Source organism: Physcomitrium patens, chromosome 14, assembly GCF_059467195.1.
Source record: "Physcomitrium patens ecotype Gransden chromosome 14, ASM5946719v1, whole genome shotgun sequence".
NCBI lineage: Eukaryota > Viridiplantae > Streptophyta > Bryopsida > Funariales > Funariaceae > Physcomitrium > Physcomitrium patens.
This window is the reverse complement of record NC_143423.1, coordinates 15804085-15825256: the sequence shown is the minus strand read 5'-3', so window position 1 is coordinate 15825256 and position 21172 is coordinate 15804085. Positions and strand designations below refer to the sequence as shown.

The following is a 21172-nucleotide window of genomic DNA, read 5'->3' as shown; positions in this document are numbered from 1 at the left end:
ATGGATAAAATCTATTAGGGTTTTTTTGTTATTTGCAAAAACAACTATACCTTCCACAGCCAAATACCCAGTGTATTCTCGAACAAGACAACACGTAATACGACAGCGTAGAGTTTGTTGTCTCTCAACTTTTGAAGACTTAAAGAAGCCTTTTCATTTTACAAAATTAAAGAAACCATTACTATAACCACTAACAAAAAACTATCCATGATTTTATTTTATTTTATTTTATTTTTACTATATATATATGATGAACTAAATAGACAACAAGGATTAAAAATTATATATGGAATTCTTTACTAAACTCAGTAGAAAATTTTGAAATCATTGATGGTAGCAAAACACTTTTTAACTAAAAAAACAAAGGCAGATATATGGAGTCCACCAAATCTAAAAGAAATAGTTGAATAACTCATTTATTGATGTTAATCATATTTATAGTGTAATTTTTAAATTTTATTTTTGGAAATCCAAAAATTAAAAAATAGTGTGATTAAATTATTTGTCTTTAATATGAAATAAAGACCATATTTGTTAAGAATATTAAGAATATTGTAATTTGAATAAATTCAAAAACTTTGTTTTTGATATAATCTTTTATATTTTTAATTATTATTTAAGTTTATTTCACATAAATTAAGTCAAAAGCTATTTAAAAATTTAATTGGCATTAACTTCAATTGTAATACAACTGAATGTGCATGAAATCTAATAATCATTAATAATACTTTATCACATTTAAAATTTACAAAATTAATAAATAATATTATAATTACTTTGAAAAAATACCTATATATATGTATCCATATAATTCATAATTTAGTATTATTATTATTATTATTATTATTATTATTATGATTATTATTTATTTAAGTTTCAATACCTGAAACTTTTTAATTTTTTATTATTTGTAATAAGAAAATTTAGTTCATTAAAAATACCTTAAATTTCTTTCAATTTTAAATGCTAAAAATTCCATTAGTAACTTGTACTCATGAATTTGAAACAAGTAGTAATTAGTTCATAGTAAATATGTTATTTAATTTAATTATTATTTATTTATGATAGGATAATTTTAAATTAAAATTAATTTTATGAAAATTTATTTTAAAATTAATGAAGAATTATGCATATATAAGTCTTGATTCATTTGTAATTTAAAAAATTAAGTATATATTTTAATCTAATGGCAATTACATGTTTAAGTTTTTTAAAGTAAGCAAATACTAAAACTTTAATTATTATTATTATTTTTTAAAATTCTTTAAAATATAAATTAAAATCAAAGCTACAATAATTAGAAGGCAACAAGTGATCTATGTCAAAGATTGATGTGAGTATAAAGATAGTTCATATGTGTAAATATAAAAGAAATATCTTATAATTTTCAATATGTGAGAATTTGAGTATTCACTTTATTCCTTATCTCAATCCTCCTCTCAATCCATGTCCCTTGTCTTAGTGTCCATTCCTTGTCCTTTAATACAATCTTGCCCTATACTTTCCTCTCCTCTCTTCTCTTCCCTTGTTTTTTATTCCAACCATACCTTCCTCCTCTCTTCTTCCTTTCCCTTCTCCCATCCCCTCCCTTGTCATTTTTTATATTGCACACCATAATTTTTTGATTTGTTTGTCAAAAGTAGTAGACGTCTTGCACTAATGCCAAAAATCCTTTTTTTTAATGCAATTTATATTTCGGATTTTATCCCAATACTCTTGCCTTCTAGCTTTCTTTGTATCTTGTGATACTTTCTTGTTTTTATGGCATTTTTTTTTTAATATAATTTATTCTTTTAAATTCATGACTTCTTAAAAAATAAATTATTTTTATCATCTATGTATTTTATAATTACAAATGCATACATAAACAAAACATGTGCATTTAAAAAACCAAGAATCCATATGTTTGTGTTTTCATACACATCCCAATGATTTTATAATAAGAAAAGAAAAAAAACCCAAAAACAAAAAAAACCAAACAAATCAAAATGTAAAATGAAAAGAAAAGCAACAATGGTGGGAGTGGAATCAATCCAAAAAAATCATCTATAATTAAGAAGAAATTTCAAAGAATGTATAAGAGACAAACCTAGAAATATTCTAGTAGAATCTAACACATTAAAAGAAGAATTGTAAGAAAAGTAATCCAACAATAAAAGTTAAAATTCTTCTTATATAAAAATGTTTTCAATAGAATGGTCAATATTGTCCATATTGGTTGATACATACACAATCAATCAATCAATCAAAGTAATATTTATTAAAAAATAGATAAGTCAATATTGATAATATCATCTAAAAATTTATGATGGTACCAAAGAATATATATATATATATATATATATATATATATATATATATATATATGACATTATAAAATTACAAAAAAAAATTAAAATGAAAAAATATTTTTACTCTTATTGGCAAAAATCATCTCCACATATTACTAAATTATTGAGCACTACTTGTTATATTGCTTAAGAGACCAAATATATTATTTAGAATTAGTTTTGTTATTATTATTATTATTGTTGTTGGTATTATTATTCTTTTAATTTAACTTCAAAACAAATTCAAAGCTTGTTTCTTTTTTAATAGAGTAGTAAGGTTTTAACCTCTATGTTACTTAAACAGCACCATGATTTTATGCTTTATCATAGTTAGAATTATTGACTAATTATAATAAATTTAATTATTTAAAATTTTAATTTTTCTTTTTTAATTTCATTAATTACAAAAATGATTTGTAATCATGAAATTAGTTTTTTTATTCTTGTTATTATTATACACAAATAGAAACAATAGATAGAAAAATTAAGGGCTAGAAATGGGAGAGGAAGAAGGAATTAGGATGGAAAATGGAGATTGTAAATTAAAATGGTAGATGAGGGGGTGAGATGGAAAATAGAGGCTAAGAATGGAAACTAGAGATTAAAATAAGAGATATATGCTAAAAAAGAAAAAAAATGTAATGATAGTTTTGATTGGTGGGATGATTTAACTACTACTAAGATCAATTTAACATTTGTTTATATAAAAAAAATACTAAATTATAGCACTATTTATTGATGTAAAAAAAATAGTTATTTTTTATTAATCTTAACAATGTTATGAAGTACATGCAAATATTTAAATATAATATAAATAATACCTTAACTTTTAAAAAATTCTTCATATAATTTGGTTTTATTTTATTTATTAAGAATGTTACAAGAAATATAATTTACTAGATGAAAGACTAACAAAATAAGGACGTCCAACCACATTGCTTCTTTGTATTAATTTCTAATATTATTATATTATCTTAAATAGATCAAATCAAAAATTTATACAAAAGGTTTTTTTTAGATTATACATGATTGTTAGGGACATAGTCCTTAGAACCTTCTAGAGACAAGTTTCTAGAACCTTCTAGAGACAAGTTTCTAGAACCTTCTAGAAGCAAGTCTCTGGAACCTTCTAGAAGCTTCTTAGTTAATAGAAGATGTTAGGGACAAAGTCCTCAGAACCTTCTAGAAGCAAGTCTTTGGAACCTTTTAGAAGCTTCCTAGTTGGTAGAAGTTGCTTGAGAAGCTTCCTAAATAGGAGTATATATTGGAATCGAGGCTGAAGAGTTCTTCAGTCTCGACAACACATCTCTTGGAGCCCTAGCTCACCTCTCTGGTGTTGTTCTTGTATTCATCTCATTAATCTAATTCTTGCCAATTCTTGTTGAACTTCTTCTTAGATCTCAAGTCTGTATTTCTGTGTCCGTGACAGTTTGTTGAAACTTCACTCACCTCAGATATCAGAGTTAGTTTCTTCCTCGTTAGAGTGCGGATTATCCTTCTGCTTGGAAGTGTACATGCATTTTATAGGTTGTGGATTACCCTCCTCTAAATTGATATTTCTTTTGTTACAATATTGGAGTCTTATTCTTCTTGGAGAGAGTGGATTACCCCTTTTCTTGAAGCTCTTAAGGCATTTTAGAGGTTGCGGTGTACCCTTCTCTAAACCAATATTGTCTTCTTGTAGAGTCATTTCTATCCTTCTCTTAGATTGGCCGGGGGCTAAGACAATACTATGACGGAAAGTTCGGAGTCCAAGTTGGATGCTATCATGAATGCCCTCGCTACGTTATTGCAAAGTACTGCAGAGATTGAAAGAGTCGTGGCAAGGCTTCATAATCATGGAGCATCTAGAATGGCACAATCTAGGTTGCACCAGCGTCAAAGTTCTGCACTTGGAGAAGCAACTTTGCCTCAATTTCGACAAGTACCATTGGTTCTACAACATAAGGAGCCCCGAGTTAGCCTTCCGGACAAGTTCGATGGTACGCGTTCTTAGTTTCGAGGATTCGTCAACCAAATCAGATTGATAACAGTTTTACAGCCCGAACGCTATCCAACGGAGGAATCATGTGTTGGGCTTGTTGGAACCTTACTTACAGGGCAAGCTCTATCATAGTTTGTTCCTTTGTTTGAGAAACGATCGTCCATACTAAACAACTTTGAAACCTTTTTAGAAGCGTTTGCAGAAGCATTTGGTAAACACGACAAGATTTGATGGACTACAATAAAGATCCAGTTACTACGACAAGGGATGCGCTCTACATGAGTCTATGCATCGGACTTTAGGCAATTAGCATGCGACATCAATTGGGACGAAGAAACGTTGATGAGTCAATTTTATTGGGGTTTAAGGGATAATGTGAAGGATTTGCTGTTAACTCTTCCTGATCCACAAATGCTCAACGAAGCTATTAGCCAAGCTTTGAAGTGCGTTAATCGCCTATTTCAACGCTGCCAAGACCAACGTTCAAGACAACATATGGTTCGCCATGCCCCAACTATATCGACAAGCAGCGTGAATTCACATTCAAAGGTAGAAGACATGCGAATTGATGCGGTACGTGTTAAATCCCTTACCCTAGAAGAAAAAAAGCGACGTATGGACGAAGGTCTATGCTTGTATTGTGGTGAAGAAGGCCACAAAGTTGGAAACTGTCCCAAGAAGCAAAATCGATGTATTGTCAGGACTAGGGGCACATTTGTTCAAGAAAACAAGGATGCCCAGTCACAATAGGAACCGTGCAGCTGGATAGTGAAATATCGTAACAACAACCAAGTTCCTTTCTTTACACTCAACCTGTCCTTTGTTTTACAATCCCTTTGCTTATTGGCCCTCAGAAACTGAGAACCTCAGCATTATTAGATTCAAGAGCAGCTGCTTGTTTCTTAAACGAAGAATTTACGAAGTGTCATAAGATCCTTTTAGTACAAAAATCCAAACCTGTTCACGTTGAGGTCATAGATGGGCGACCATTATTGTCTGGTAGTGTCACCCATGAATCAAAACCTACAGAAGTGATGTATTATTTACATAGTAGTCATATTATTTTCAATATTATTAGAACCCCATCAAATCTTGTTATTCTTGGTCTTTCCTGGTTGGAAAAGCATAATCCATCCATAGATTAGAAGTTGCGGAAGATCACCTTTCCCACAAAACCACCCAAGAGCAAGCCTAATAGAAAACCCCGAATAGAAAAATCCTTATTCATTGGAGCAAGAGCATTTATAAGATCATTCAAGGAAGGTACACCATTTGTCATTTATGCGGCCCCAACTACCAGGGAGAAGATCTTGACAGCAAATATACCTGAGCAATATAAGGATTTTAAAGACGTGTTTCAAAAGAAGAATGCTGACATGCTACTAAAACACAGACCATATGATTGTGCCATAGACTTGCAGGAAGGAGTACAACTGCCTTTTGGCCCAATCTACAATCTATCACAGATGGAGTTGGCGGAGTTGCGGAAGTACATCAACGAGAATCTAGCCAAGAACTTCATTTGTCATTCAAAATCATCAATTGGAGCACCCATCTTATTTGTGAAGAAGAAAGATAGCTCATTGCAGATGTGCGTGGACTATCGAGGCCTCAACAAGGTAACAAAGAAGAATCGTTACCCATTACCCTTGATTTCTGGTCTCTTAGAACAACTTGGATGTGCAAGGATCTTTACAAAAATTGATCTAAGGGGAGCTTACAATCTCGTACGAATCAAGGAAAGAGATGAGTGGAAAACAACGTTCCGTATAAGGTATGGCCATTTTGAGTATAATGTCATGCCCTTTGGTCTTACCAATGCTCCAGTGGTCTGTCAACATATGATGAATGATATTTTTTGAGAGCACCTTGACAATTTTGTTGTCATTTATTTAGATGATATTTTGATATTCTCCAAAAATGAGGAAGAGTATGAAAAGCATGTTCGTTTGGTCTTGGAGAAACTACGCGAGCAAGGACTATATGCCAAGTTGGAAAAGTGTTTATTTCACCAAATAGAGATACAATTTTTGGGGTTCGTTGCGACTACGGAAGGCTTGAAGATGGACCCCAAAAATGTGGAAGCAATCGTGTCTTGGGAGGTTCCGAAGACAGTTAGAGACGTACAATGCTTTCTTGATTTTGTCAACTTCTATCGGATCTTCATTAAATATTACTCTCAAGTTGCTGGTCCTCTCGCTCGGTTGACATGCAAGGATAAGCTGGAATGAGGACCTCTAGCAGAGAAGGCGTTTCAAGACCTGAAGGCGACATTTACTACGGCTCCAATCTTGGTACATCTAGACTTTACAAAGGCCTTTTATTTAGAAACTGATGCTTCAAATTTTGCTTTGGGAGCTGTACTTTCACAAATGGGAGAAGACAAGAAGCTCCATCCGGTTGCATTCTATTCTCTAAAGTTCTCTGCTACTAAAATCAATTATGAGATCCATGATAAGGAACTTCGTGCTATAGTGGATTCTTTCCAAGAATGGCATCACTTTCTTGAAGGAGCTGCACATCCAGTGACCATATACACAGATCACAAGAATTTGGAGTATTTCATGTCGGCTCAAGTTCTAAATCGACGTCAAGCTCGGTGGAGTATGTTGCGGTCTAGGTTCGATTTTGTTATCACTTATCGACCTGGAAAGCAACAAGGACTATCTAATGCCTTATCGAGGAGATCGTATCTTATACCAAAGGCTGGAGAAGCAGCATTTGATCAACAATGTACGACATTATTGAAGCTAGAGCAATTTTAGCTTTGCGCTACTATTATGCCAATTGATGCTGACTTCCTGAATCAGGTATGTACTGTGACCATTGAAGATTCAGTAGCCATTGATATTAAGCAACGTGCCAATGACGATAAGTTTAAGGTGGAGGGAGATCTTTTTTACTTTGAGGATCGGTTATATATCCCAAAAGGACCAGCACGACTCTGAGTTCTTCGATCTCGCCACGATTTTCCAACTGTAGGACATTTTGGATTCAACAAGACCTTGGAGCTTATTTCTCGAGATTTTTGGTGGCCCCAATTGTGGAAGGATGTAAAAGATTTTGTCCTCTCCTGCGACATCTGTTCAAGATCCAAGAATCCTCGGCATCGCCCTTATGGATTCCTATAGCCATTGCCGATTCCACGTCGACCATGGTCTTCAATTTCCATGGACTTCATCACGGACCTGCCATCATCGAACTCATTTGACAGCATCTTTGTCGTGGTAGATCGGCTTACAAAGATGATGCACCTTGTCCATTACAAGAAGACATCATCCAGTGAAGTCACAGCAAGGCTCTTTTTCGATAATGTGTATCGATATCATGGATTATCAAATGATATCGTATCAAATCGAGGAACCCAGTTCGTATCAAAGTTTTGGAGATCTCTCTTTGAGATACTGAAGGTGGATATCAAGCTTTCTTTGACTTTTCATCCTCAAACTGATGGCCAAACGGAATGGATGAACCAAGTCTTGGAACAATACTTATGATGCAACATCAACTATCAGCAAGACGATTGGACCATGGTTTCTTCAACGGAATATCAAGACCAAGTGAGCATGTGATAAGTTGGACTATCGAAGATTGGGACTATTTATCATCTAGAAGCAAATCAATCCACTGGCGTACCGTCTAGAATTATCGGCTTCTATGAAGGTACATCCAGTCTTTCATGTTTCTTTGTTGGAGTCTTATCGAGAGTCATCTTTTCTTAGAAGAGTGCAATGTCTGCCACCTAGTATTGAGATCAAGAACCACGAGGAATACGAGGTTGAAAAGGTGTTGGATTCACGGTGAAGGTGGGGCAAGTTGGAGTATCTTGTTCATTGGTGCAGCTATGACATTCATGAGCGAACGTGGGAGCCAGCTAAAAATCTCGCCAATGTGCCGCAAAAGGTATAGGAGTTTCATCAACAACATCCTCATAAACCTAAGCCGGTTCGACGATAGCTTCCTTCTGAAGCTTGCTTACCCAAGAATATAAAAAAGGGGGAGAGCACCACCAAAATTCGTAGTTGATGTAGTTATTTTCTCCAAGATAAAATAGAATTTTTTTCAGTAGCCATAGTTTGGTCTTTTGATATGGATAGCCAAGAGATAGATACTATGTCAGTTAGATTATCTCAACCGACTAGCTCACAAAGGCGACCACGAGATGAAGAACCGCCTACACTATGACGACTACGAAGGATACCGAGTAACCAATCACTGGTGGTTGTATTTGAGTCCAAGCCTGCTTATGATGGTCAGCCAGAAGGCGTGTTTGCAGGACAATTTCACAATGAGGATATGGAAGTTCATGCTTGGTCAGAAGTTGAAGGAGTGGGCCACTATCGTTGGCTTCAAGGATCGATGAACCACTTGCCTCGTAAACAAGAGTTGGAGTTCATAGCAGACGTTATGCGATAGATCTTCATTTTCTTGCGTTGGTATTAATTAACAATAACATTGCTTCTCAGAGACCTAGAAGCTAAAGGAGGGAATGATGTTAGGGACATAGTCCTTAGAATCTTCTAGAGACAAGTTTCTAGAACCTTTTAGAAGCAAGTCTCTGGAATCTTCTAGAAGCTTCTTAGTTGGTAGAAGATGTTAGGGACATAGTCCTTAGAACCTTCTAGAAGCAAGTCTCTGGAACCTTCTAGAAGCTTCTTAGTTGGTAGAAGTTGCTTGAGAAGCTTCCTAAATAGGAATATATATTGAAATCGAGACTGAAGAGTTCTTCAGTCTCGACAACACATCTCTTGGAGCCCTAGCTCACCTCTCTAGTGTTGTTCTTGTATTCATCTGATTAATCTAGTGCTTGCCAATTCTTGTTGAACTTCTTCTTAGATCTCGAGTCTATATTTTTGTGTCCGTGATAATGATCTTATTTGTGTTAATATGATAGACCATAAATTATCTTTGTCTTTAAAATAATATAATTAAAAATATAAAAAAGAAATTATATAAAGAACCAAAATTTACATAATTTTATTATTTTTTTGAATATATGACAATGTCTTCTTTAAAAGAATCTACATTCAATCTATCATTAGTAAAAACTCTATTAATTTTATTAAAGGTACATGAATTGTATTTACACACATCATATTGCTAAAACCCTAATATTTTAATTCATACTATTTTCAATCATCTAATTGAGCTACATAAAAATAGTATGAAAATATTAGAGTTTCAATCAATGCAGCTTCTAGCATTTGCAAATAAGAACACATCAAAATCATGCATGTGCATCAATATTGCATTAATATTTATGTTCTTTTTTTTCTTTTTTTTTGATGTAGTTTGTGATGAAGACTTTTTGTATCTAGAATATAATATTACTAACTTCTTTATATTAACCATTAGTTTTTGCTCTTAAAAAAAATGTAACTTAGAAATTTAATATATTTATGTTTATTTTTTTATAATACTTTACTTTGATGTTGATACTTTTAAGGAATCCATGTATAATTTTTAATAGGATAACATGTAGAAAACTAATAATCTTCTAATTTTAAAAAATATAAAGATTCACAAATTTGTTTATCATGATCTAAAAACTTGTTTGTGAATTTATTGAAGAGCATTGCATGTATAGAATAAATAGTCATTTGTTCAAGCTTTTAGTCCAAAATTTTTTAAGCCTTTCTATCAATTCAAATATACAATATTTAATCAACTTCATATATTATTTTGTGTATTATATAATAAAAATTATAAACAAAAAATAATAATTTCAAGTCCTAATTATATGCAAGATACTTATAGATTTATTTTTCCTATATTTTTTTAATAATCTATTGGGTTGCTTGTAGTAAAAGATTCAAGTTAAATAACATTTTCTCAAATTATTATCCTTCTTAAGAATTAAGACAACAATGCCAAAAAAATCGAATTCTTTTGTAAAAAAATCAAGTCTACAATATTACAAGACACATTTAATAATATTCCTATACCATTTAAGTGTAACATCAAAAAATAATTTATCAACTTCAATAAATTTTGTGCTCCTTTCTTTGTTGCTTTAGAACTCATCACATCAATTCTAAAACCACAATGTGATTTGATCATGTCTAACAAGAGCAAAGCCCAAAAATATTCAACAACAAAGCATTAACAAAACATCCAAAACTTTCAAAACCTCCTAATTCACATTAGAATTCATGCTATATGGTTTAAATATGAAACACCTTGTGTATTTCTCCCTTGCAATTTTCACACATGAAAAATGAGAGGAATGTAATAGTAATTTGTCTACAATTACGTTAAAAAAGAGGTTAGTTACAGTACATGCTGTTGATGAGAATGCTCCCCAAAATATTTACTATCCACAAGCCATGCCACTTGGGTTGCTTCCATTTGTACTGGTGCGTGGCCCCATTCAATTTGAGATTAGCAAGGATGTTGAAGAAAACAAACACAGGAAACTCAGCAAGCAAGAAACTCCGAGCAATAATATGCTTCTCAGCAAGCGTTTGGATACGTTTAAGTGACCCCCCCCCCCCCCCCCCGAGGAGACTCATCGGGCGGCGTGAGGGAACGGGGGAGGCGACGAGGCGGACGGGAATTGGCAAGGCTCCCAGGGCAAGCGTAGCGTAGGGCGGGGTGGGGAACGGGCAGGGTTCGGCTGTGCTCCGCAGGTGGGGGGCGGTGACGGGGAACGGGCAGGATAGTCAACGTAAATTGGCGAGGGCTTCCGTGGCATGCGCAGGGCTGGGCTGGCTGGGGAACGGGCAGGGTTCGGCTGCTCTCAGCAGGAGGAGGGGGGGGGGGGGGGGGGGGGACGGGCAGGGTAGCCGTGAATTGGCGAGGGCTCCCATGGCAAGCGCAGGGCAGGGCAATTCAAGCAGTTCAGCATTTACTTTGAAAAACTGATTAAAATGCCACTATGAAACTGATACAAGGATAAAAATTAGCGACATACTTCACTGAAAATTGGGTTCAGAATAACACACAACCTCTGTAACCATCAAACGCACTTGCTCAGGTAAATCGCTACTTTTTTATACGAAAAATTCAGAATACAGTTATTGTCGTGCAACAAACTATACTCTGACAAAGCTTACACTGCCAGGATCATCGGTAACACTAAAATGGACGTACAAGTAAGGAGTGCGCAATACAAATAAGACTTGTTGACGAAAAGCCAGAACCATTGCGCTAAAATCACCAAGGCACTTAACAAGACAATGTTACAAATTGCGTTCTAGTCTACCTGTGTTTGCACGAGCAAATTGAACAGCCAGGTGGACTTGATGCAAACGGGGCAACTACAATGAGGACAAGATTTTCAATACCAGAGTTGTAGTCGTTAAAAAGCAGGGACAAGACTTTCATAATCGCAGCGCCAGCAAGGTAAATAGAAATCACTCCGTCATTGTTGATCTGGAATATGAGGGATGTCCACCGGCTGACCAATGGTCACAGGATCTCCCAAGCCTCTGGTGATGTCCCATTTGCAAGAAAAGGCTCGAGGCGAAAACTCTACACTTTTACTCATGGTAGTGGTGTACACTGAACCAATGGAGCAGTTAATTGAAGCGAACAGACAGGAGCTCAAACAAGAGAAAGGAGCCATGAGATAGAGAGCACACGTCAAAGTAGAGGAAGGAGTTATAAGACAAGAGATAGCAGAGAAAGGGGTAATAAGAAGAGAGACAGGAGAGAGAGGAGGATTGGCGATGGCGCCGTTGCAATCGCTTGACAGTGAATTGGCTATGGGACGTGAACGTCCTGATATCAGCCGGACCCAGCCACCCAGCCCTGCCCTGCCCTTGGCATGGGAGCCCTTGCCAATTCACGCGGGCTACCCCCCGTGCTGATATCAGCCGGACCCCAGCCCTCGCCAATTCAAGTCCACTGCCCCGCCCCGCCCAGCCCGTTCCCTCCGCCCCCGCCTCCCGATAGCAGCCGAACCCTGCCCAAGCACGTGGCAAGCGCAGGGCAGGGCAGGGCTTTCCAATTCATCCCGCTGCACTGCCTCGCTCTGCCGCTGCCTTCCAATTCATCCCTCTGCATTGCTCCGCCCAACCTTGCCCTGCGCTTGGCATGAGAGCCTGGCCAATTCACTTTCGCTATCCTGCCCAGCGCGGGCTCCAAGCTCACTCGAAGCTCACCCATATGCTCGATTGGATCAAATGTTCAATGAACGTATGAATGAATCAACAAAGAATGACTACGAATCCTGAAACATTTTCTGAGTTGGTGCTGAGCATCCAAACACAGACTCAAAGCATTTGCGGTGTTAGTCATCAGCATGAATTGTCCACAGTGATGAGAGCTTTCAAGGTGGACTGTACTTTTTAAATTTTTTTATTTTGATGAACCAACTCCTCCTAGCTTTCCAACTCGCAGATTGCATCAAAAGCAGGAAAACAATACTCAGACGTTGTGGTTGAGGAGTTGTTTTATTTCGGGTTTATTCCTTCATTCTTAGCGATGATTGTCTCACTAAATTCTTAAGTTTTCAACCTGTTTTGTAAATAGCAAGTGATGTACAGGAAACCTGGGGTTATCTGACGTGGCAGTCACCGTCCTCCAGTGGCGTGAAGACCCCCCCCCCCAAGGAGACTCACCGGGCGGCTTGAGGGAACAGGCGAGGGAGACGGGCGAAACCCGAGGAGGAGCGGTGGGGCACCGAACAGCTAACCAGACGTCACCAGTGCTGCCTCCCTCCCTCTATCGGCACTCCTCGCCCCTTTGCCCAGCCCAGCCCAGCCCGTCCCCTGCCCAGGTGCTGCCATGGGAGACTGACTCGCTTGGATGCATTCCCCCGCCATCTCTGCCTCACTCGCTCGCTCTCTTGTCTGCGCTCCTGCCCTCCCTGCCGCTGCTCCTTCCTTCCCTCCCTTGGTCTCTGTTTCTCTTGCGCTGGACTGCACCTGCGCTGCTGCATCACGCGGCCCTCGTCTTACCCTTTGCTCCTGCCTTCGACGCTGCGGTGACGGAGAATTGCTGGTATTCGGCGTCCACTGACCTTAGGGTTCTGCTCTCTGGCAGATTTATATCGACCGCAAATCGGGGGCTGCGAGACTAGTTTGCTGCTGTGAACAGTGGTGGTGCTCGACAGTGCGGTAGGGTTTGTAGCGGTGTGCTGGTGGGTGGCTGCGTCTGATGGCCTCCAAGCGTATTCTGAAGGAGTTGAAAGATTTGCAGAAGGATCCCCCGACATCATGCAGCGCTGGTGAGACTGCCGACGTTGTTTTTATTTTGTTCAATACTTGTTTCTTGGAGTTCTTCTGTGTGTGTGTTCGGTTCCGTGCGAGTGCTTGGAATCTGGATTGGAGTTGGCGTTGTGGTGGTGGCGATTGCTCGTGATCAGTGCCGGTGTCGTTTTGAGCTGTCCGAAGGATGTCGACAGCTATCGCTCGGTTCTAAGTTCGCCAATTGTAGAGGGCAGCGGCCGAGAATTCGAGGTGCAACGAACATTGCCAGGCTTGGTGTGATGTACGGATTGTGATCCGTAAGTCCGTTGATTGCAGGCATGGATGCACTTCGTGCTGGAGTACATGATGTTGGATGTAGCGGGTATGGTGTATTTTATTGGCGGGGTGTGATTTGAGGAGGTTCCGTGAGATTTGGCAAGTGCGATTGTGTCCGCGAATGTCCCCGGTACATTCGTGGATACGTGTAGACTTGATGTATCTTCTAGCTGATGTAGTTGAGGGGTCGTAGTCTTTTGAAGTGTGTCGGGGCCACGTGGAAAGGTGTGGTTCCTGCTGATTAGTAGTCGGAGGAATTCGTGGGGTCGGAAGTCTGTCTGGGGGACGTAGAAATACAACGTGTATCGCCTGAAGGCGGGTAGGCTGAAACCTTTTTGATGGACAGGTTGGGTGTTTGTAGAGTCAGCTGACTTTGCAGTTGTAGTGGTGAGCAGCGCGGTGGTTTTCTGCCTGGGCTGTTTGCTTGGTGATGTCCATCCACGTTGATTGTTCGAGATCGTCACATGGTCGTAAGGTACTGGTGCATGTGACCCGAATCGCGTGGCGTTTCGAAATGGCTTAGTCTCGTGGTGGTCTCCAGATATAGTGCCGACGGGATGAGTGAATGTGCTTGTCAGCTCAGTTGAGCGCATAGTCGTAGGAGCTTAAGTGTGGAATATGGGCATGGCATATTCAAACGTTGGTGACAGTTTTGGTTTGGAATGGGATGTAGTAGATGATGTCATGGGTGTCGTCTCACTGGCTGGTTGTGATTGATGTACGACAGGACCTGTGGCCGAGGATATGTTCCATTGGCAGGCTACGATTATGGGACCTCCAGATAGTCCGTATGCGGGAGGCGTATTTCTGGTCACCATTCATTTTCCCCCCGACTATCCATTCAAGCCTCCTAAGGTAGGTCTGCTTTGTCATTGTTGGGGATTAGTTGGGGTTGGGGTAGGAGCGCCTTCCGCCGCGCAACTATGGGTGTGTGGCAGGATTGCAGCCGATGGGTGTTGTTGCAGGTGCATGAATTGGTTATGATAGTCGTTACACACAGTTGCAATACGGATATGAGTACGTCGAATGGCATCTGTTGAGGTGTGGCTTGGGTCGACCATGGTAGAGAAGGTGTTGTATGGATGGACATGAAGGGGGGTTGTCGCGCAGGCTGGTAGTGTTAGATTTTCGAGAGACGACGGATAGTTGATGTTTGTTAAGCTGTTTGTGGAAATTGTGGTTGCAGGTTGCATTCAGGACCAAGGTTTTCCACCCGAACATCAATAGTAACGGGAGTATCTGCCTGGATATTTTAAAGGAACAGTGGAGCCCTGCTCTAACTATATCTAAGGTGCGTTGGTTGTACACGTCGTTGGAGTTGTTTTTCCGTGAATGTTGGTCTGTGTGTAAGAGGGGATGTGGGGTTGAATTGGTAGTGTGATGGGGGACACATGCAGCCGTGGTTGACTTTTATGTGTGGTGAAGGCGCGTGCCGGTAACTATCACCTGGTCGATGAAGTGGCGATGGTGATAGTGGGTGCGGTTGGATTTTTTGGGGGCGGGGCGGGATAAATTTGGTCGGTTTTGAATTGGAGTGGCTGCGGGTGGTATGGTTGAAACTTTGCACAAGTAAAGTCATTGGGTTGAGATTGGTGTAGAGGAACAGGGGTATGGGTTGTGGGAATGCATCTGGGAAGTTGGGAAGGCACGTGACGGGATGGGGGACATGGTTGTGTGTGGGTTGGTGCAGGTGCTGCTGTCAATCTGCTCTTTGCTGACAGACCCAAACCCGGATGATCCCCTTGTACCGGAAATCGCTCACATGTACAAGACAGACAGACATAAGTACGAGAGTACTGCGAGAAGTTGGACTCAGAAGTACGCAATGGGTTGAGAGCGGGAAGTTGCGGCAGTAGGGCTGCGAGCATGGGTAGGTTTGGCAGGACGTGGATGCGAGGATGATGTCTTAGCATTTATGCGAAGCTTAGTGGGAGATAAAGATGACGGTTACCAGTTGGCCCCGAGGGTCCTGATGATGGAGATGTTTGCGTTTTGGAGCCATTGTGTATGCTGCAACATACTGGTAGGGTAGTGAATGTGTGCTGAGGGGTAAAGTAGTGAGATAAGTTCAAAACTGTTTGGTGCACGTGTGTGGCATCTTGTGGTCGAGGTCGTGAGGATCATAGGTGCACCACTGCCTTGCTGTTGCAGCGTTCATGCATTTGCCAGGTTCCATATATTTATTAGAGGAGATGGCATTCTTGTGTGTTGGTCCGCATCTTGTGCTGTTTTGGGTGGAATCAGGACCGCATAGTTGGGTGTTCAGAAAGAATAGAGGTTGGCTGGCCATGTGATGGGTACTTTGGATGTCTGCCGCAAGTGTATAAGTACGTGACCATCCGTGGGGCAGGTTCCGACTGCTAGTCTTGTTTGCAGTGTGGACGAGGGAGGATTGGAAACCTTCTGTTGAGGAACTTATCCGGTGGGATTGTTGACTGAATAGTAGAGAGCGCGGAGGCCTGGCTATTTCTGATTAAGTGGTATTGGCTGGAGTGTTGGAGTCGCTGGTAAGGTTATTTGTCTAGCTCAATTGCAGTTCTTGTTGTCATGCAGAAGTATAAGTGCATTAATTGTGCACTTTGTGTTGTGCTGTAGTAATGTTAAACGCAATTCGGATACTTATCTTGTTTCTGAAATGTGTAGTCTTTTGTTGTTTTTTGGTGTTGTATGTGGGTATACATCTGTGGGCAGTAATTTCATAATGAATGTCTTGTTTTGCATTTTCAGGGTGTGTTGCGCATGCGAATCGTTGTGATTGGCTGCGTTTCTTGATGCAAATTGTTTCCTTCGTATCAATGAAGGTTTTATGACGTTTTCCGTATTACAGGTGCTTGCTTTGTGCTTACAATGCAGAACATTGGATCAAGAAACATCTGCGTTTTGCGAACAAAGTCTTGTCTTTTATAGTCTTTTGCGTGATCTGTGGAATTTGACACTTTTCTGGGTGTGTAGTTGTTGATTCTTTGCATGGCATACAGTTATTGTGAATGATGTGTATGTAGTGCCCTTCTTAATTCTGAGTTGGTGCCGAACCTCTGATTCTGTTCCTTAAACCCGTCTCTTGGCATTAGATTTTTATTGTGGAATATGGAAATAAGAGCCATCATGATATTGATTTGTCAATGAAATCCGTCAAATTCTACCGTGTAAAGATACTCTATTCAATTCCCTATTTTAACTTCTTGCAATACTCAGTGTCCAATTTGTGTCGTGCCTAGCCCTTTCTTTTTTTCTTTTTTTGTTTTTTTTTTTTTCCCCTTTTCTTCAGAGGATACTATTTTTTCGGTCATGTATATTGCCATTGAAAAAACCAATGCATATCAAAAATAGGTACATGAATTTAAAGACCATGACAGGGTAATTTGATGTTGTGCATCTGCTCAAAGAATATCCATTGATACAGAGAAAAATATTGGCACTTCAACAACCCTTGGGACTTGTAAAATCGGAGCAAGACAAACCAGTGTTAACTCAAATCTCTGTACTTATTGGGAACGGTGATTGACAAGAAGTTTGAAAACTATGAGACAAATTTCGATTTGGTTTATTAATGTATTGGCTTGAATGATTGGGACCTTGGATAACTGCGACTGACTATTTTCTAAATTGATAATTTTTTTACACAATGATATTATTATGCGACTAGATGTTACTACTTTAGTTAGGACAATATAGATCAAAAATCATTTCTTTAATCTTGAGGTCAAGAGCCCCTACAAGTCTGTTTCTACAAATTCAATCCTCTACTTTCTTTAGAGGACAGTTTGTTCAATTCTATCCTTGTTTTATTCCAAAGCTGCTTTCAGGATTAGAGGAAATAGATTTTTATCTGCTTTGCAACTTCTGAGCTACAGTTTCTCAACGTGGGAAGAAACTTTGATTGGTTAAAGCAATAGACTTATCCACATAAATATATGTTACGATGTTAATTTTGATGCAAATAAAATCATCTATAACTTAAAATGTTTCAGTTTTCAAATACTGATTTTCAAGTTTTTAATATAATTTATAGTAATCATCAAAAACATTAAACTTGAAACTAAAAAAATTAAATGATTTAGTGTAATACACTTTGCTTATATTAAAAATGTTACAAAAATAATTAAATGTTTTATTTTATTCTTGTTATTTTTCTATCTAATTTATTAAATGTATATTGATCATGCTAAAAAGAATTAAAGTAAAAGTTGATGCATAAACAATTTAGATCCCAATGAAGAATACAATTGATGCTACATGTTGTAGAAACAAATATGTTTTACACACCTTATAGGGGCTTTACAATTTTATTTAAAATTTGATTTACTTCAAACTTAAGAAAACAATATGTACATTAAGACATAAAATTACAAAAATCTTAAAATATTCAGTGAGGATACTATGTATATGATCTTTAAATATTATAAATTTAAAATAAATTTGTAATGAAAATGATTTAATTTAATTTAATTTAATTTATTTGTATTGATCTCATATTTCAATGTATTATTTCTATTAATTACTGTTAACTCTAAGACATATTTATAATTAATTCCTCTAATTGTATATTTTTTAAAATATTTAAATAGAGAAATTAAATATTATCTTTGAGGTCCCTAAATGACCAAATTTTATAATTGTGATAATATAATTTTTCACAAAAAAAAAATAAAAAAGAAAAAATACATATACACACATAGCTATAACATGTCTATTGAATAGAATACATTATTAAATACATTTGTTAAATCTAGGGTTCAAATTTGCTAAAAATATTTTATTTACTTATTGAGATGTAAATTTGGTAGAAACATTTGTACATTGGTGGCATACAATGTATGCCACCAATGTGTTTAGTTTTACCAATTTAGTATATGGTTTTATTTACCTTAAGTAAATAAATAGTTATACAAATACTATTTATTTTTTATTATTTTAATTTATTAATATAAATAATATAGTAAAAAATACCTGATTACAAATTCTAATTCTAAATTCAAATTATTAAGAAGTATCTTAAACAGACTAAATCTATTAGAAACCCAATAATTAAAATATTAGAGTCAATTGGTGGACTTAAATATATGATCTGATTGTAGATTATTTATCTGAAAATAATTGGCCAATATAAGGTGAATTTGTAGATAACTCGTATTAATTAAAAACTTCTTCTATGCTTCATCTAAACTTGATTAAAACTTGTATAAAATACAATTAGTTAATTGTTGTACCTTTCTTATTAAGTCTTATTTAAACAAAGAAATATGCATATTTAAATCTTAATATAAAATATATAGAATAAGAGTACAATAATATTATTCTGGAAGAACTTCGCAGTTATTTTTTTTTATTTATTTATCTTAACTTGAATACTTAGAGCTAATTAATTGAACTATCTTAAAGATGCAAATTCGGTTTCAAAACAAAAAAGACAATCAGTCTACTTTATGCTGGCCCTATATTTATTATCCTTTTAATAACTTAATAATTATAATAAAACAAGGTTAAAATATGAATTAAATATTCTAAATATATATATATATATATATATATATATATTTTAAATTTTAAACTTTCTATCTTTTTATTATATCCAACTTTGTAAATTTTTTTGTATATATATATATATATATATATATATATATATTTTAAATTTTAAACTTTCTATCTTTTTATTATATCCAACTTTGTAAATTTTTTTGTATATATATATATATATATATATATATATAGTTTATATATATCAATACAAAAAAAATACATTTATTTTTTGGAGACAATAAGAAAAGAAAAAAAAAAAAGAAAAAAAAAAAACTTTAATTTATGACAAGTATTTTACAAATTATTATAAAGAATTTATTATTTCATGTAATCTTTAATATTGTCTTTAAAAACTAGTTTTTTTCTATTTACTACATATTTTTTTATATTATTGTACAAAACCTCTTATAATTTAATTTAATTTTTATTATTGTCGATATCTTCCTAATCTATGTTTTTTTAATATTTTAAACTATATTTTAATGATTTGTATAAAAAAAACCATAAGCACCTAGAACCTTTTATTCTATCAAATTTTTGATAAAGTTAATAATTATAAGGTTTGATTATACATATAAAATGTAGTATATCTACTTTGATGTCTAACTGAATATTAATATGTTAGTTCTTGGTAATGGTATTTTACCAATATTAATAATAAACATTTATTATTATTCATACTTTTCCCATAATAGCAAGACCTACATTTGGTAGTTTGAGGTAAGCAATAATTTATTGATTGCAATGTTGACTTCTATATGTTTGCAAAGGCTGGATATGAGTGTGTTATTGTGCCTTAATTTGTTATTGTGTCCAAAGTCTTTGTAGAGTTGGTGTGGTGATGACATATTCCTATCAATAAATGTAGTTTATCTAATTTCACAAAGAATTAATGGAAGTGAATGATTTCTTGCAACTATCAATGCATGGTAAGTAATGGAAATGCAATCCATTGATCTGTTGGAGCTAAATTTGTTTTTGTTTTTTGTTTTGTTTTGTTTTTTTGTATTTTTGTATTTTTGGTGATGTCCATGGCAAAGAAGGAAGAGAACTTCGGCTGATTGTGCCTAGTGCAATTTGTTTCTATATTAGTTGTGCCGTTTTGTTCAGAATCAGTTGAACTCTCTGTATAAGATTTGATATTGCCTCCGTAGTGATATTCAGATCTTCATTCAGTGGAGCTTTGAAACCCTCAAAAATGTTCTACAAAAGTTCGTCTATTTTGGCCAAGGTTGTTTTAGTGAATTGGTGGGCTATGAACTCTTAATAAGTAGTCTCTTGTGTCAAGACAACCTTAGCATGAGAATTGGCTAATTGGTCACTAAAGCGCTATATTAATTGCGGCTTGAATGTATTATCAGGCCTTGACATTTTTTGATTGAAAATAGCTCAGGGCTGGTTAGGTTTATAACATTTCTTATTACAGAAGAGTCTTGCAAAATAGAGTAGGCATGTTTTGATATAGGTGGCAGTTGTTGATTGGTTGGGGTCGAATAATAGCATAATTAGATTTGAAATGGATAAAAAAAAAATCTTGAGCTAAAATATTTATGTAAATCATATTTATAGGCCAAATAGTGTGAAAACATTTAAAATCCTATTGATTTCTATTTCCCTAATATGGAGATATATTATTTTCATTTTTACACTTAGTGGATATATACTAAAATGTTTAAGTCACATATTTTGACTATGTGTGTTGCTTTGCTTGAAACAACTTTTTCAAAGTTTCTGCCAAAGCGTTTAGCCTATCACATTGATTAAATTTGTGCATACTTCTTTTTGCTATCTTGTTCGAATGCATATTGGGCATGTGGTTGTTGAAAGTAACTTGTATTTTTCAACAACCAAAATACTTAAAAATCCTA

At 36.2% G+C, this 21172-nt stretch overlaps 1 protein-coding gene across 1 annotated transcript; it reads left to right on the top strand.

Annotated features, from left to right (window-relative positions):
- Nucleotides 1-13085: 13085 nt before the first annotated feature.
- On the top strand, nt 13086-15990 carry LOC112291625 (ubiquitin-conjugating enzyme E2 28). Its single transcript, XM_024539309.3, has 4 exons — nt 13086-13486; nt 14512-14639; nt 14971-15075; nt 15475-15990. The coding sequence occupies exons 1-4, from the start codon at nt 13417-13419 to the stop codon at nt 15616-15618; spliced, it is 447 nt and encodes a 148-aa protein (XP_024395077.1). The 5' UTR covers nt 13086-13416; the 3' UTR covers nt 15619-15990.
- Nucleotides 15991-21172: the final 5182 nt, after the last annotated feature.

Bases quoted from the DNA above. Each gene is read 5' to 3' on its own strand.
- LOC112291625 (XM_024539309.3), top strand. From the start codon at position 13,417: ATGGCCTCCAAGCGTATTCTGAAGGAGTTGAAAGATTTGCAGAAGGAT. The intron at 14,640-14,970 runs GTAGGTCTGCTT...TTGTGGTTGCAG, and splicing joins ATCCATTCAAGCCTCCTAAG to GTTGCATTCAGGACCAAGGT. The intron at 15,076-15,474 runs GTGCGTTGGTTG...GGGTTGGTGCAG, and splicing joins CTGCTCTAACTATATCTAAG to GTGCTGCTGTCAATCTGCTC.